Source organism: Myxocyprinus asiaticus, chromosome 17 (genome assembly GCF_019703515.2).
Source record: "Myxocyprinus asiaticus isolate MX2 ecotype Aquarium Trade chromosome 17, UBuf_Myxa_2, whole genome shotgun sequence".
Taxonomy (NCBI): Eukaryota; Metazoa; Chordata; class Actinopteri; order Cypriniformes; family Catostomidae; genus Myxocyprinus; species Myxocyprinus asiaticus.
Genome location: NC_059360.1, coordinates 24,118,852 through 24,137,553, shown reverse-complemented (window position 1 = coordinate 24,137,553; position 18,702 = coordinate 24,118,852). Strand labels below are relative to the sequence as shown.

Here is an 18,702-nt window from a genome sequence, read left to right as displayed (position 1 = left end):
AGATTTCCTGATTCAATTCCGATTCACAAGCTCTCAATTCGATTCATATGGGTATATTTCAGTTAAAATGTCCATTTTGCTTACATATGAAAGAAAGAATCACTTAGCATATGCTGTTAATTATACAGGGGACCTTCTAACTAGGGACAATATGAAAATATACATTTTACAAATTATGCACGTACGCGTGCACGCACATACGTATACACACACCGATCAGCCACAGCATTAAAACCACTGACAGGTGAAGTGAATAACATTTATTATCTCATTAAAATAGCACCTGTGAACAGTCAGTTCTTGAATTTCATGTGTTGGAAGCAGGAAAAATGGGCAAGCGCAAGGATCTGAGCAACTTTGACAAGGGCCAAATTGTGATGGCTAGATGACTGGGTCAGAGCATCTCTGAAATGGCAGGTCTTGTGGGGTGTTCCCGGTAAGCAGTGGTTAGTACTTACCAGAAGTGGTCCAAGGAAGGACAACCAGTGAACCAGCGACAGGGTCATCGGCACCCAAGGCTCACTGATGCAAAGGCTAGCCCATCTGGTCTGAAGAGCTACTGTAGCACATGATAGAAAGGTGTCAGAACACACAGTGCATCGCAGCTTGCTCCGTATGGGGCTGCGTAGCCACCGGTCAGACTGCCCATGTTGACACCTGTCCATCACCAAAAGTGCCTACAATGGGCACGTGAGAGCCAGAACTGGATCATGGAGCAATGAAAGAAGGTGGCCTGGTCTGATGAATCACATTTTCTTTTAGATCATGTGGACAGCCAGGCACAAGTGCGTTGTTTACCTGGGGAAGAGATGGCAGCAGGATGCACTATGGGAAGAAGGCAGGCCGGCGGAGGCAGTGTGATGCTCTAAGCAATGTTCTGCTGGGAAACCTTGGGTCCTGGCATTCATGTGGGTGTTACTTTGACACATACCACCTACCTAGAGATTGTTGCAGACCACGTACACCCCTTCATGGCAATGGTATTCCCTGATGGCAGTGGCCTCTTTCAGCAGGATAAAGCACCCTGCCACACTGCACACATTGTTCAGGAATGGTTTGAGGAACATGACAAAGAGTTCGTTCAGTTCTTAGAGGCGTTCAGTCATATAATCCCACAGATGGTAGCGTCGCACCAGTGGCTCCTCAGCCAAACACATGCACCAAATGTCTGAACCTGCAGTTCCTCTCGTACTGAGCAGGATTACTATTGCAACAACACATCATCAGTAGGGTAAAACTAACCTGTCTTACGAGGGGGACCTTCACGATATTAGGCATGTGGTTTTAATGTTGTGGCAAATTGGTAATATATATATTTAACAGGAGTGTTTGTTTTGAGAGCCCACAGCGTCTTTATTACATCTGTGCTATGTTTGATTGATTAAAATTAAATGTTTATTTTTATTTATTTTTTGATCATCAACTGACCGTAAAGAACAGAAAGGATATTAAAAGAGATATTTTTCAATGACAAATTAATTGCATGGATCTCTTGGTCAAACCAAACTTTTACTCTCAACGGTGAAAGGACGCATACGCGAGTGATTTACTCGCATAGAAGGTTGCGCATAGAGTAAAAGATCGATCTTGGGATTGGAGAAGAAATATCGGGATAGTTCAAATGAAGATTGTGATGCTTCAGAAAAGAATTTTGTTTTTACCCAGTCCTATTCTACACTGAGAATAAGCCCCAGTTTAAGTTTCCTTAAAGGTGAAGTGCATAATTTCTGTGCCAATAGCGTTTTCGAACATGTTTCCGGAACACTCCCCCTGTCTGCTACTGGTCAAAAATACAGATAGTCCAGTGGACATTCGAAGTCAACGAAGTAAAATTTTCTATAACTTTATACAGAAAATGTTAGTAAGCGATTTTAATCACACTAAAATCATGTTAACATGTACGTTGTTTAAGTCTTGAGGCTATACTTTTGAAACAATGAATATTTAAATGTTTTTGGATTAGCCCCATTCACTTTCATTGTAAGTGCCTCACTGTACCCAAGATTGTTTTAAAAAAAGGAGGGACGAAAGTCAAAATTATTTTTTGTGGTAATCAACATTATACCACAAATGCTGTCAGTTGAGTTTAACTTGTATTGAACCTGGAATATTCCTATAAATGTACAAAAAATTACACACCACCTTTACGTCAGTAAGGCAGTAAGAAAATAAAAATGACCACTTACTTCCATCAGCAAGCCTTGCGATCACTATCCCACTGCCACCCCTTGCAGTAATCATGAAACCCGCTTTGAAGACTGACAGGATAGCCAGTCCCTCAGCCTTTGCAATGACATGGGCTGGTTTCGGGAGGTGGAAAAGAGGTAAATGACACATATTATAATTGCAATTATGCAGGCAAACCTGTTCTAAATCCAGTTACAAGGAATTATTTATCTAGGAATGCAAGATGAAATGGGTAGCCAGAGTTGATTGGAGCATTGTGTTTTTGCACATGCTGCACAGATATGGTGAAGTCACAGAGTGATTGCATTCATGTTACTTGTTGAAGACATGCATGAACAAATTTGCAATGGACTGGCAGAAAAACTGCTAGTCATGTACACAGATGACATCAGTCAATAGAAATGCTAACTTTGAGGTGTTTAATAGCACTTACAGGCTTGACTTGCTATTATTGTAATAAGATTAGCCAATACTATTAAAGGGATAGTTCAACCAAAAAATGAAAAGTCTGATTTCAATCAATTTACTCCCATAACTAAAATACAAGGGTTTTGCAATTGCTTCCTAACTGATTCAAGACAGTAGAGAGGACAGTTACCTGGAATAAGTTTGTCAGGCCCCATTCTGTTGGATATTTCGGTGAACTCTCTGAGTATTTTAGCTGCCTTCTTGGCCTCGGACTTCAGGTTAGCAGGAATCGGATTATTCACTGAAAAAACATCAGAAGAAAAATTATTTAGACACTTTTCTTGTCTCTCTTGGTCTACTACGCATGTATTGCTCTACGTCACATTCCAACAACCTGAAAAATCATAGACCTGGAAGACTAAACCTGCGTGATGACTTGCGTCTTCCTTTCAATTCCATTATGCCAAAACAATTCTCTTGAGGCATCTGCATTACAATGAGCCTGTAATATCTTACTAACCTTAAAATTATTTGTTATATTTTAAGACACCTACTGTACAAGGTAACAGACTGGGTATGTAATCACCACAATGACCTATTCTTGTATTAAAAGGGCTCTCCCCATTTCAGTGACAAATCGTAGCAAGTCGTATGTCAAATGTCAGCATAAACAAATAGGTAATTATTTTGGTCATGTCAAAGATAATTGCACTAATTATATTAGCCATACAGCCAGTGATTGGTGTGCTTATATTCATGAACTGATGACATTGGATAAAAAATGTGTCCCTTATGAGTCATATAGTCTGAGTCACATTTGCCTCTACTCCTGATGTTATTCTGTGTCTTTCAAATAGCATCATACACAACCTTCCACATACTATGGCACTGCTGGAAGAATGCCAATATAGAGTATATAATCAATATACTGTATATAATACATAATAAAAAATTTAAAGGCTACATATAATGAATAACATAATTCAGATATTCTGATTCAAATACATTGCATTATTGTGATAGATGAGTAAAGTATTGATTAGACAAAAAAGTGGCTTTAGAAGTCAATATATAGTTTTTTTTAGTATTATTATTCCCATATCATTGAACATAAGCCTATCTTTGGCCTATAGTCCAGAGCAATCCATTTTGCAATGAAGTTCAATCCTTTTTCAATACTACCACACCACCTTATTTTGCGACATTAACAAATTATTCTCTATACACAGAATTTTGAGGGATGAATCATTTAATAAAATGGGAAGATCAAACAAATTTCTGTGGTTTATCAAGGGAGGTGCTTGCACATTATCACTGTCAACAAAGTCTTTCCTGTTGAAGAATTCTTGCGAAACCAGACGCATCAACAGGACAGTTCTCCTGTGCACCTGGGAGACAACTGCTTTAATAACTTAAATAACCATAGCCCATGAGGAGTAGTAAAAGTTATGCTTGCATTTCTTACACAGTCATTGTATCAGACCCTGTTTTCCAAGGTCATAAAATGTATCCCAAGTTCAGGACATCATATGAACAAGCAGATGACTAACAAAGAAATCATTCACTGTTGCTTCAAAATATTTTTAAAGTAAAAAAGTTGGACCCAGGTCATGTCCTGTTTTTTGCTCATATCAAAACACTGAAAATGCAGTACTGCTTAAAGTGCCTACGTGACCACTATTTATTTGAAGGAACATACAAACACTGTTCTATTAATAACAGAGCTTGAAAAGAACACTTCCCTGTAAACTTCTTAAAACCTTAACTGAAATATTGAACACTGTATGCCTTGTTCAAATGTTAACCCTCAAGCAAAGGCCTCAATACAAGCCTAGCACTGTACATTGCATAAAATAGGTTGGTAATTTAATGCGAAGTGCTGTTTGGTAATAATAATCTCTCATTCACATATATACATTGTAGCATGCCAGGCTGTGGCTTGTAACAAATCTGTTTTCCTTTACTCCCCTTGATTTTACGAATTAAACAGCTGTTATTGTGTAAATTCTACTCCGATTTGTCGTAAAGAACCTGATGGTACTGGAAAAATTGGTTAACGTAAATAAAACTTTCAAACTGGGAGAACCCGAAGAGGTGTACGTAAGCAACTTATGTCAAAGGGAATCTCATCTATCAGATATTTTGCCAAAGCATCTCATAAAAGAATGTCTGCCTTAGTCATCACAGTATAACCTGATCTCATGATGAGAGAGGTTAAAGTGGATTAGTAAGCACTGAGCATTCATAATGGAATTCAATATGATCTGGTGTGCTAGGAGCAAATGAAAACAAACAAACTACATTTTTTGTTGCACGTGTAGATTAGTGATCTCATCTAACAGATCATATACAGTATCACATAACAACGCTTTTAAGCATTTTTCATTTCAAACCCCTTATGTTAGTAAAACACAGTTCTCATGACAAGACTTGCTGAAAAAAGTGAGACGTGACTGTAGAATGGACAAATATGTCAGTCTGCATCTGTTCATAAACCTACAAATAAAAAATATTGCAAACTAAACACAAGGACGTGACATGATGTGTGAACTGCCCCCAAGTCTACATCGGATAGATTTGGGGGGGAGGTTCTCAGCAAATATCGATATATACTAACTGAGCACTTTATTAGGAACATCTGTACACACTTATTCATGCGTTTATCTAATCAACCAATCGTGTGGCAGCAGGGCAATGCATAAAATCATGCAGGTACAGGTCAGGAGCTTCAGTTAATGTTCACATCAACAATCGGAATGGAGAAAAAATGTGATCTCAGTGATTTCGACTGTGGCATGATTGTTGGTGCCAGACGGGCTGGTTTGAGTATTTCTGTAACTGCTGATCTCCTGAGATTTTCACGCACAACAGTCTCTAGAGCTTACTCAGAATGGTGCCAAAAACAAAAACATCCAGTGAGCGTCAGTTCTGCGGAAGACTATGAATGTTTGACAGCCAAAACTGTCATTTCACCTGAACTTTGTGACTGGAGAGCATCTGGATGGGAATTTTAAAATGTTTAAGGATTCTACTTCTCTATTATATTATAATCAATTTCTCAGAGGTATTCAATTTTTTTTTTATTAATAATTGGTATTTTATACACCTGTATACCATGACTAAGAAATCCTCCCCCAGACCTAACATGGAATAATAGCAACAAACCTTTTCTTGGTGAACTCACTAAGGTTTATTACTGGCCCCAGGTAATAATGGCTGATATCATTTCCCACTTCTATTTCCTCAGGTCTGAAAGACCTTAGCTGTCATACAGAGGGGGTGGACTAATAAATGCAGCTGTCATATCAAGTATAACAATAAGAATACAATTTTTGTGATTACTACTGTACAAATAAGTACTGCTTACGCAGATCTTCAGGATACATTAGTCGGTAATTAGTCAATAACTGATTAATATAGCAAAATAAAGCATGAAAAATGCAAATACGTGGGACAGTGCAATTATACCTTAATTTGTAGTTGGAGGAGATAATGAAAAATTATGGATGCAGCATTGATCCAGAGAGAAAGCACAAACATCTGCTCTGACGAGAGCAAATTAAAATTTTGACACAGGATTAATTTGAGAGGATGAATTCTGCTCTGTCACTGACACTTACAGTGGGGGTCGATTTAACAGTACAGAAAAACAAAATCATCATCAGGGACTGAGAATCATTATTTAGTACTAATGGGAAATTACTAAATTGGATTAAAGATGTAAGGAGTCAAGCTAGATGAAAATGGGGAGATTCTGAAATGTATTCCATAAATATGGTCTAAGTTAAACAAAGTATGATGGACACAATTAGGTTTTCTAAGACATCAGCTAAACACATTTGACAAATTCGCCAACAATCAATCTTTCTATTTTTCACCTTGCACTGTATGCTAACAAAGCTACTGGAATGTAGAAGGAACGCTCCAGATCACGACTAGCTGTGAAAACAGTGTCTGCTTCAAGATAAGGTGGAGATATTATATCTACTTTACCCACAGGGGCTAAATGAATTGCTTTTGTCGATGAAGACCGCAGACAGTCTATTATCACGTGTGTCAGCCGTGACGCTTACAAATAATGCACGTCATCCTACAGCTGGCATTTACATCACCTACTCTGTCACCTGTAAATACTGGTTTAACAAAACCATATATATATATATATATATATATATATATATACACACACACACACACACACACACACACACACACATACACATACACACACTGGCCATAAAAACAGTTTATTCTGAGCATAACCTCAAACACCCTAATGCATTAAGTGTGAAAATCTAACTTCCACAAAAATGTACCATGGTAATAATATAGTTTACTTTTAGAAGATACTCAAGTAAATGCACACCCTTAAAGGTGCAAATTATGGCAAAAATGTATAGAGGAAAAAAGGCTGGTAGCCAAAACGTTGGTAAATAAATGGGCCTGTGAGTTGTAGTTATATTTTCTTCCCAACCATATAGTTTACACCACAATATAGTAGTAGTTTTTTGTTATTATAACAAATCTGTGGTAAGATTTGTAGGTCCATACAATGCAAGTGAATGGTGACCAGAAAGTAATCCATATAACTCCACTGGTTAAATCCATGTCTTCAGAAGTGATATGGTAGGTGTGGGTGAGAAACAGATCAATATTTAAGTCCTTTTTTACTATAAAGGTGATTGCACACCAGATGAGAAGCGCCACGGCACATCACGCTGTGGGTAGGACATGACAGAGGTACCAAACATGGCAGGTCGATGCGGTTCAGGAGGCAGACAGTACACACAAAAGTGTTTTTCCCTTCTTTAAGAATGAACAAAGTGACACTGATGAGTTTACAGGTTCGTGTATGAAACTGGTGTAACTGCGCAAACAGAACGATAAGAAATGGCTACGTTAATTATGCAATATCTCTATCTGTAGCATTGAATAGGTCTTTCATTCAAGCTGTCAAACCATAAAAGATGTACTTGTAACTAAAAACATATTGTGTAGGCTATATGAAAGAAACATCTACACATCCACAATATCATCCAGTGATGGCTATAGTAAATAATCTATGTTGTTTGATAATGATTTGGGTCAAATTTAATGGAAAACTATGCGAGTTGCTCTCCAAGTGAGCGTACATCCATAGAAAACAATTGTTTCGAATTTTAGAATGCGCCATGGCATCCACCAGACACATCCAGTGTGCGACCGCTTTAATCTCCACTTTCACATTCTGAAAGTGGAGATTAAAATGTTGATCTGTTTCTCCCCCAAAGTGACTGGACCGCTTCAGAAGACATACATTAAGCCACTGGAGTCATATGGATTGCTTTTATGCAGCCTTTATGTGCTTTTTGGACCTTCAAAGTTCTGGCCACCAATCATTTATTTGATGTACTAGATCTCATGTTAATTTATTATGATTTTACAGTAAATAAATAATATAGTAGCTCAGAATGTAGTTACCATAATAAAAGTGTGTGTGTGTGTGTGTGTGTATATATATATATATTCTTTTCTTCAATCAGGAGCCATTATGACTTTTGTGTACGACGCCCAAACAGAAACTTACATGATAGATGACAAATGTTTAATGAATGTGCTGTGATCTCTCAAACAAAATACTACACCTAAGGCTTGTCTGGGATTGCCTTAGAATACACGATCACATAATAGAAATGTCATTTTAACTACAAATAGGAAACAGTTGCTTAATTTATTGCGCGCCTTAATGTTTCAGTCCACCACATGGAAATAAAACTAGTCACTCACTCACTTACACCTTGTTGTTGGGTTACCGACAAGGAAGAGAACATGGGGAAAAAAATCAACTTCTCTACTTACTTTTATCACAAACGGGTTGTTTTCACCAGGTTCGAAGACTTCACGAAGTTTCAAGTTGAGTTTTAAGCACTCTTACCTGGCGCAGGTAAAATAAGCTACGTTGGAAGTGTACACTTCCGATACACCTGCCAAACCTGTTTACTCGTGTCTTAAAGGACCCGTTAAGTAGCCTAACTAAATGGTCTAAATTTAAGCGGATTATTTCTCAGTATTGTCAAGGAATGCTGTGGATAAAGTAGCATATGTCACACATGTAGACGCTTATTTAAAGTTGTACACAAATTGAAGTTATTGTGTGTATATTTGATTCAGGCAATAATGGGACAAAGCAATGAAAAATGACGTATGACAAAACTATTAGGACCCCTGGCGCGCTCTCGCGTACACCGGAGCGCGTTCTGGAGAATTCGTTTTGTCAAAGCAGGTACAGCAAAATGCGCGCGAAACAGACCTTTTTCACACTTCGGGATTTTAAACGCGGAAGTAAAAGTTTGCAGGGTAAACAGCGGTGAATGGGAGTGAATGGGAGACCACAGCAAATATTATTTTCACTTACCGATTTGCACCAAGACCAAAAGAAAAAAATCAACTATTACATTTGACTGACTTTCCATAATAATTATTATTTTAAATTTTTTTTTTTTAAATAGTGGATAAATTTACTATCACTCTCTCAGCAGCTGTAATAGAAACCCCCTCGCAGCTGTGGTAATTAATTTTTTTAAACTAATTCCAGGATAATATAATACAAAGCATAATGTTCTAAACTTACATTATAAATATTTAAAAAACAATTATCATAAAAGTTTGCTAGATTTACCCTGATAAATAAGGCAGAAATGCATCATCACAGTCTGTGAAAAAGGTCGGCGAAATTTGTCAGTTATTGAAATGTTGATAAGGGTCATTCAATAGACACTAAACATTTTATTAGGGAAATCAGTTTGAAATGAAACCATGATAGTTTCTCTATTAAATAAGGTCAAAAGGTTAATTTATGATAGGCTAACACATTTTACTTCAGTAAATATTTCTCAGGGTGGGTTTATTTTGAAAGTCAATTTCTGTATAGACACATCCCTTACCTGAAAGGCTACAAAAAAAGCTTATGAACTTTTTCACCATTATTGCCCTGGATAAAAGAGACAAGTTTATTGTTGAGCTTTTGTGACAACATGCTTAAATAGCAGGGCACTATATACAATATGATGTTAGCTGTCACATTGGAACCTGCCATTAAACAGCCTTTCACAGGCTTTTCAGCAGAACAGTAACACAACACAAAGTAATTTCTAAAAGGTAGCATACAAAAATATCAAACCATTGTTTTGGCCACACATAGGCAATTGTATACATTGTATAAACATTTAAAACACATGTGACAACTTGCCTCAATAAAAACAGAAGTTTGTCTCCAAACCTTACCTAATTATAGCCATTGTGACAACTTCCCCTTGTGACGACTAGCCCTGGTCTCCCCTATGCTGTATATTCACAAGATGTTAAAACAACCTAAAGTAAGGTTTTTCTGTCATACATTTTGAACATTTATCTTTCTGGGATTTTTGAGAGTTGATGGAGCCTGTAACAGGTGCTAATCAGTAGTTATGTTTTCCATGTAGGAAGTATCTGCTAAGTTTGCAAATGTAAATGAGCCGTAAATCTGAAAGGTTTTTAGAAACATGTCTCACCTAACACCATTGTTTTTGTAATCTATGAAAAGGGATCTAAATCCTGTGTTTCACTGGCACATTCCTCTTGCTTATATGTGTGCCAAAACAGGGCATTGTTTGGAGAATTAACAGGCCATGTTGACCTAAAGAATTTATCATTGAACCATAGAAATGTTGCTTGCTTTTTTTCTGTTTGCTTTTTTCACAATACATTTTCTCATTTTCATTCTGCCTGGCTATTCACATTAGAGATTCTGTTTAAAGTTTGAGTGATGTTTTTAGACCCACAGGGTTCATTTGTGGCATTTTCGTTAATTCTGAGCCCCCTATATATGCTGATTAGATTTCTTAATGCCTTTCACATTTAACAAGTGATGCAGTCAGGGGGTCTGGGTAGCTCAGTGGTAAAAGACTCTGGCTACCACCCCTGGAGTTCGCTAGCTCGAATCCCAGGGTGTGCTGAGTGACTCCAGCCAGGTCCCCTAAGCAACCAAATTGGCCCGGTTGCTAGGGAGGGTAGAGTCACATGTGGTAACCTCCTCGTGGTCGCCATAATGTGGTTCGTTCTCGTGGGGCGCGTGGTGAGTTGAGCGTAGTTGCCACGGTAGATGGCGTGAAGCCTCCATGGCAACGCGCTCAACAAGCCACGTGATAAGATGCGCGGGTTGACGGTCTCAGATGCGGAGGCAACTGGGATTCGTCCTCCACCACCCGGACTGAGGCGAATCACTATGCGACCACAAGGACTTAAAAGCACATTGGGAATTGGGCATTCCAAATTGGGAGAAAAAGGGGAAAAATCCACAAAAATACAAAAACAAGTGATGCAGTCATTCCAAGACCTTTGGAAAAGGCACCAATGGTCATGATAAAATTATTTTTGCACTTTGTCGCCAGGAAAATCCTCTTTTTTTTAATCCCCTCTTTGGCAAATCTGACTAGAATCTTTATTATGCTGACAGTATAGCTCAACATGACAGTGCATAAGTGTGTATTAACAGATCCATAATTGCCATGTGGTGGTGTGTCCCCTTTTGGAGTACAAAGTGAGTTTTAATCATAATTTTTAAATAATTTAGTACAGCCATTGTCACCAAGTACATTCAAAATGTTTAATGAAATAAAAATCTAGTTAAAGATAATGAAAGTTTTCCACAGTTTTTCCTTTAAATGAACACAAGGAAGAATGGTATTTAATTTAGAATATAATACATATAATTTAATTGCTCCAGTAGAGTATAAAAAAGCAATATTTACCTACAGTACATATAGTTTTACAAAACATTTTTGTAAATTAATAGGGTGTGCAAAAAGTACAACTTCACTCACTTATATTTTGGATCCCAGAAGAATATTATTTATTATTGTCCAGTCAAGCTTATAATATGATACTGAATTATTTTTATTTTGAGGATTTGTTTTATACAATAGTAAAATATATATGTTGTATTATAATGAGCTTTTATTTTGATGTGAACTGCAGTGTCATACTCTATTTTGTTTTATCTACAGTTTACAATGTTCCTCATTACAAATCAGGTGAAACGTTGTCACCTCCTAAATCTCTGTGATACTTTTTTATGTTTTTAGATTTGTATAATAATTTATATAAGTTTGGAATTGCGCAAATGGGTGAAACTGCAGCACCTTGCATTCACAATGCATGTGAACCGCTCAGAGATGGCTGAAAACAGTGTATCTGCACGTGAACACTGAACAATGTGTCACCCCTTGAGTGTTTTGCTTAGCTTTCCGACCAGGGCCCCCTCGACATCCGGGGCCCCGTGCAATTGCGTGGTTTGCCTGCTGCCAAGGTGCTGAGAGTAAAGTTAAAATCTTGACCTTCGCCATCACACAATGGCTTGCAAATGGCTTAAATTTAGCAAAATTGAAAACAGTTCCCACATGAACAACACAAGTTCTCAAGTGAACAACCTTCTGTCATGCACTCATGAACACAAAGGCCATTGCAGAACTCAAGGTTTTCACTTTAAAATAACTTAAATTTCAGGTTTGTCTCCCAAAATTATCATATGCCTTGCCTTAGAAAGACTTAGGAAGAAATTGGAATATGATACACAAGTGGCATGTACTACTTTATTGACACTTTTGGGTCCTTTTCTAGCTTTAAAGTGAGTCACTCTCAACTCCCATTGTATGGATATCAAAGAACGGGACATCTTTTAACCCTTCTACAGTCTTCGTTACACGCTGACACTCTTAGTATTCCCAGCCAAATCTGACCGGATACAGTAATCATGTATTTTATTTTTTTAAAGAAATGTAATGAAACTAAATTCACTAAAAGTAATAACAACTAAACATATGCATTTCTTTTGGAATTTTATTCTATTTAGACATTTACCCTCTAATAGGCTAAATTACACCATTTATTCTGATATAAAAAAATTCATTTTGTTACTTTCACTTAATTAAAAACATACACTTCATTAAACTGAAAAAAAAAATAAAAATAAAATAAAAATAAGATAAAATCAAAATGTGTCATGCATTTGGAGCATGTGCTGCCATCTGCTGGATATAAAATATATACAGTTACATGAAATGACAATTATAGCCAGTAGGTGGCTGCAGCGATCCAAACATGTTGCCTGGTCGCTGTAGACCAATGTTGTAACAAAGTATGTGTGTGTGTGTGTGTGAGACACAGAGAGAGAGAGAGAGTGAGAGTGAGTGTTAAAGTGTGTTAAATTCTAATTCTTAATTTGTTCTTATGCTTGGCCAAATTGGACCAGGAATGTGAAAGGTATAACACTGCACTGATAAAACCACCTATTCATAGAATCAATTCAGAATTGTTTGTGTGTGTTCAGATGGCAAATGTAGGAAAAGTCAACAAGCCTTGCAGCTCAGATGAAATAACATTTTAATTAAAAAATAAAATAAAAATAAAATCTGTCAAAAATGACCAAAGACAATAGAAGGGTTAATATTCCTTTCCCTAACTTTAAATGTTCCTTATGTTGCAATATAGACAGGGTTGGGGAGTAGTGGAATACATGTAACGGGATTACGTATTTAAAATACAAAATATCAGTAACTGTATTCCACTACAGTTACAATTTAAATCATTGGTAATTAGAATAAAGTTACATTCCAAAAGTATTTTAATTACTGAAGAGATTACTTTGCATTTTATTGTCATTTGTTTCATTTAATATTTAGTCCTTTCAGATGGAAAACATTTATACATATAAATGATGCAATCCAAAGTGCATTTGAACAGCGGTGAAACACTTTCTTATGATGTGTTACATTCATACGAGCAGACAGAGAAGTAAGTTTGAAGTAAGTTTGGAGCAGAAGAAATAGAAATAAACCTTGTAAATTGTCAGCTTTACGCTAAGCTAAAATGCTATTTCTAGCCATTTTACATGCACATGTTACCAGGCACAATCATATTTTTTTATCAAGAAAATTCATGTTAGATCATAATTTCTAGTAAGACCTTTGATATTAGGGCAAAAATCATATTCTTGATAATAATTTTTGTATTGTTTTCCTGTAAAAATATAAAAAAATCCTTAAAATAAGATTAATTTGATTTATCTTGTTTTAGAAACAACACTGCATAAGATATTTAGGTTTTTCAGAGAATGTATTTTTAACATGTGTATTTTGTCTTACTGTACTGGCAGAGTTTTTATAGTCAAAACAAGTGAAAAAATCTACCAGTGCTGAAGAAGTAATCCATAGTATTTAGAATATGTTACTGACCTTGAGTAATCTAACAGAATACATTACAAATTACATTTTACAGCATGTATTCTGTAATCTGTAGTGGAATACATTTCAAAAGTAACCCTCCCAACCCTAAATATAGAAACACATTTTAACTTTTAAATTGAACTAATTGAAACTAAAATTTACATAAAATATTCTAACGTGTTTGTTTTCACCTTAGATAAATAGTATTTGTTTCTTGTTTTCATGACACGCCATTCCATGTCACTGGTCTTTAATGCAGCTTTATCAAACACTGTTTCAGACCTTTAGCATTAAACCATTCTTGGAACCCTACTGTATCATATTTGTTGCAGCCAAACGTTACAATAATCCACATGCATCTATATACAAGCAACAGAGTGCAAAACTCCACTATATTAACATTTGCTCTTTGCTCACCTGCCAAGCACATAGGCAGAGTCTTTCAACATAATGCTTCTTTAATGGCCTTGATTGACACCATTTTTTTTATTTTTTTAAATCTCCAGTCTGACACATTTCCAGACATTTCTGAACTTTGCCATTTTTCTTTTGGGCCCTTACCCAAACTGGCTTGTCATCAGCACCCTGACAGTCAGCTGAAAACAATCTTATACAAACACATAAACACAGATGCAGACAGTCAGACAGACACCATGGCCCATAAAGATCCAAACACAAGTTAGACTGTTGTAGATTAGCCTTTGCATGAAATTACCCTTTAAGCCATGACTTCCAAAATGCAGTGGCAGAGCATTCCTCTCCCTGCCGATACTTGGAAGCTAACAGAAAGATATGCTTGCTGCTCCCATCTGGGCCTTATACAACCACCCCCTTGGTTGTCAGTCATCCACACCCAACTATTTAAGAAATGTAACGTGTGTCTTATCCACTCTGCGTAGTAGACAGCATTCTTACATTTAAAAAAAAAAACCACCTGGCTTCAACATAAACAGACCTATGCACATACAAGTTGGTGTTCTTTGCTCCACTACACCAAAAAACGAACAAGGCACTGCCAAATGATCACTGATCTGATAGTCATGCTCAACACAGCTTCGCAATATTCTTTTGTTATTCTCTCAGAGGACTGGTGTCTGTTAAACCACTTATTGAATTCTGCAGATTTTGTCGGAAAATTAATAAATCTTAAATTAGAGGATTAATAGGTTTGGAGAATGGGAAAATCCGCTAATTGGTTTTGACTTCTGAACACGGCCAATGACAAATTATTTTCAGGGGTTGTTTTTGTAATTACATTATTGGACTGTAGAGGATTAAGTCCCATTATGTGGTGGTCTAGGTTCTATAATCTCAAAATCACCTAAAACAGACATTATTTTGTTCTTTTTAACCTATATCAATGTGTAGTATTATAATTTAACCTAATAATGCTTCGGTTACTTTATCAGCCACATGTGTTTAAAATTACACTGTAAAAAATTCCTGTTGTTTTACTGTATGTTCTTTACAGAACAACCTGTACATTTTACAGTTTAAATCTGTTGTAATATACATGAAAAAATTAAATAAAATCATAAAAAAGTCAAACTTGATATTAACCTTCTGAAACTGTAAAAATCTGCTTTTTACTTTATAATGTATTGTTAATCACCGTAAAAATGACAGAAGAGCACATGATGACATGAAGTTCACCAACACTGGCTCTTCCAGGAGCAATGACCAATAAACATGTAGAGACACACAAACACTAAACACCATCAGAGTAACACATATGAAATTTAAATAATGCAGTAAACATTAACTAAACTACATCAAATATAACACAGAACACCCCAATGTACGTAACTAATATTAAAAATAAGAAGAAACGTAACTATTCCCATAAAATATAATGAAATATAATGGGTCATGCAGGGAATTGTGGGAACGCCAGATTATTATTATTTTTTTTACTGTAATTTTAACAATAATTTACTGTAAAAAGTACATGTAGTCTCTTGTTAAACATAATGTACATTTTTACCGTTAATTATACAAGAAAATCATACTTTTTACATCTACAATTTTTTATTTTACAACATTTTATTGTAAAAACTACTGTATTGTCTTTTAAAATAAATTAAATTGTATAGTTCACAGTTAATATTTGTTAATCAATTAAGGTTCTCTAGCATTTTTACAGTCTTTTACCATTAAAATTACAGACATTTTTTACAGTATACCAAAGTCATAGTACAATAGCCCATCACACTTTGCAGTAGGTATGCATTCAAAAAAATCATGGACAGTAGTTCCACATGTATGAAATTAGTTTTCTTAACTTAAAACTTCGATGTAATCTCAACACAAACACATTGTGTAGAAAGAAGCCTAGTTGAATTGGTTAAATCCAACAAAATTAGACATGCCAATGTAACTGAAATAAATCTCTTTCATTTCTTTATGTTCTCAGGGCTGGCCCAGGCTCTGTTGGCGCACTAGGCAAGATTTTAGATTGGTGCCCCAAAACCCCAACAAGGAAATCTACTTGCCAATTTACAGCATTAGTCTTTCATATTCAGTTGAGCAGAGGTGTGCAGTTGTTTTGGTACAGGGGCCACATCAGCCGTTAAGTAGAACATTGAAGAGAGAAGATAAAAATTTCTACATAGTTGTATCTTTTAAGCCCAGAAGTAGTAGTGCACTCATGCACTCAATGAATGATGCACAATTTTGTGAAGCGTGTACAGACTGATGGGAACATTCTGTGATTGCTTGAAGTTTTGTTGCTACTTTTCTATCATGTGTTAGTAAAACTGAACAAAGGCTGAATAAAATTATTAATTGTTTATTTTATCATACTTCAATGCAGTGGTAATATAGCATTCAATTTAACACTACATCAGGAGTCTGGTTTAAGAGTAAAATAAAATATTCTGAAATTATAGATTCTAAAAGCTTATTTTAAAGGTGCTATATGTAAGATTGACAACAAGTGTTTGAAATGGGTACTGCGGTCCAAATTCAAAATATTGGAGTGTTGTCTGCCCCGCCCCAGACTCGAAGCTCCTGCGGGTTGCCAGAATGTTGACACACAAATTAGCCAACTCAGCATCCGTTTTAAAGGATTTCTGGGCTTTAAGCTGTCTCCATCTCCCAAAGGCATCTCCAGTATTTATCCTTGTTTTACTACGCCACTGGTCATGGTGGTTTTTAGGCGGATGGAGAGGCTTTTTAGGTCAGGTGGAGTCTGTTATCTCTGATCCATTTTGCTTGCTGGCTTCCATGAATCCAGCACGCAGTGTTGTTTGCCTGCAAACTTGTTCAAATCTGGCAACACGGCAGTGTCGAAATACTATTGGTGAGTGGGCAGTGGGCGGGATCACACAGGCCAAAACATAAACAGAAATTCCGGCCCGGAATGGAAACTTCAAAGTAGAATATACTGGCTGTAGCACTGTTATCGGAGAAGCCAATATTTCAACTTAGCTTGTTTCCTAATTCTCTAATGACATATTATGGTCATTTTATGATTTAGTACAGTAAAAATATTACATATAGCACCTTTAATGTTGGCTGCAAAGTGGACCAGTTTACTTGTTTTATGTTCAAAACATTATCAACCTGTTTACATGCTCATGGGTCATGATGTTAGCCTTGTCAGTGGTTTGTTTGGCACCCCATTCAGCACACAACTGAATAAAACAGGCTGCATGACACTGATAAATGATTACTGCCAGAGTAACATTCACATACAGGTGTGAGGGGCTTCAATATTTCACAAATAACACAAAGAACAAACATTTTCCTCTCTCGCTTGGTTTTGCTCCCGTGTCCCCTCCGTGTGCGAAAGATGTGAAAATCTATTGGGATTTTACTAAAGTTCATCACTGAAAAGGTTTGCTTGTAGACTTGGCACTAAACAGCACACGCACCCTCACGAATGGACATGGAATGCCTACATAACACTTTTCTTTGAGCACAATATTGCACTATTGAGCGCTAAGTATTTTATTTAGTTGAAGAGGAGAAAGTACGCACTCGCATGCATGGTTACCAGATTGCATAAATGAAGTATGACATAAGGCGAAATATTTCCAATTTTTGCAAGTATAAATCTCTGATTGGGGTGTTGCATCTATTATCTGGCAACCCTGAGCATACTAAAAGCTTGTGGGTGTGCAATAGGTCCCAAAGCCAGATAAATGAAAGATCTAATAAAAACACGTTCCTGATAAATCAACCTGCGGGCAGTAGTTTGCCCTGGTCTGCAATTGAGGGTGCTTAGCATGAATGCTTTAGACTGCAGTCCTAATCATGGTCTCTTTTAAAAGAAGACACTTAGGAGTTTTTTGGTGAAGTGAAAGCAAGCAGCAATATAACTGAAATTAAAACAACATTATAGAAGATTAAGTTTATTTTAAAGAAAATACACTGCACTTAACTTGCACTGAACTTAAATAAAACAAGCAAAAAAGGCCCACAATGACTGCGCCAGTTAAGAGGTTTTAAATAAGCTATTTCAAAGTAGTAAATAAACATCAATGGTTGAAATGAACAGTTGTTAACTTGTGATTCTTACCTTTATATTGCTCTTTTTCTGCTCCTCTTCTTTGTGCCACTTCCTGCCTTTTGCACCTGATAATTTGGTTCTTTTTCACTCATTTTGTCCACAAATGATATATAGTATAATCACATAGTGCTAGTGCTCAATATATGTGTAGAGGGTTACACAGTCATCTCCTGCAGCTCATCTCTGTTATTTTGCGCCCTAGGCAACAGCCTATGTCGCCTATGCCACGGGTCGGCCCTGTAAACAATTCCTGTAAATTTACATAGAAATTTAACAGCAAAATGCTGTTTTCATGTAATAGCAGTAAATTGCTGTTTTCCGCAATGCTTTATGGGAGGACTTGGTGGCTTCAAA

The 18,702-nt window shown here is 36.5% G+C and overlaps 1 protein-coding gene across 3 annotated transcripts in view; it reads right to left on the bottom strand.

The window, feature by feature from the left end:
• The window catches only part of sh3yl1 (SH3 and SYLF domain containing 1), a 31,850-nt gene extending 23,112 nt beyond the window's left edge, over positions 1-8,738 (bottom strand). For 2 of the 3 annotated variants that reach the window (XM_051723404.1, XM_051723403.1), the window contains exons 1-3: positions 8,434-8,738; positions 2,786-2,896; positions 2,187-2,300 (exon numbers count right to left, since the gene is read on the bottom strand). In XM_051723404.1, coding sequence (XP_051579364.1) covers positions 2,187-2,300; positions 2,786-2,896; position 8,434 — 226 coding nt within the window. In that variant the 5' untranslated portion in view covers positions 8,435-8,738. The remainder of the gene's footprint in view (positions 1-2,186; positions 2,301-2,785; positions 2,897-8,433) is intronic. The other variant, XM_051723402.1, reaches the window with a different exon arrangement.
• Between the last annotated feature and the right edge of the window lie 9,964 nt (positions 8,739-18,702).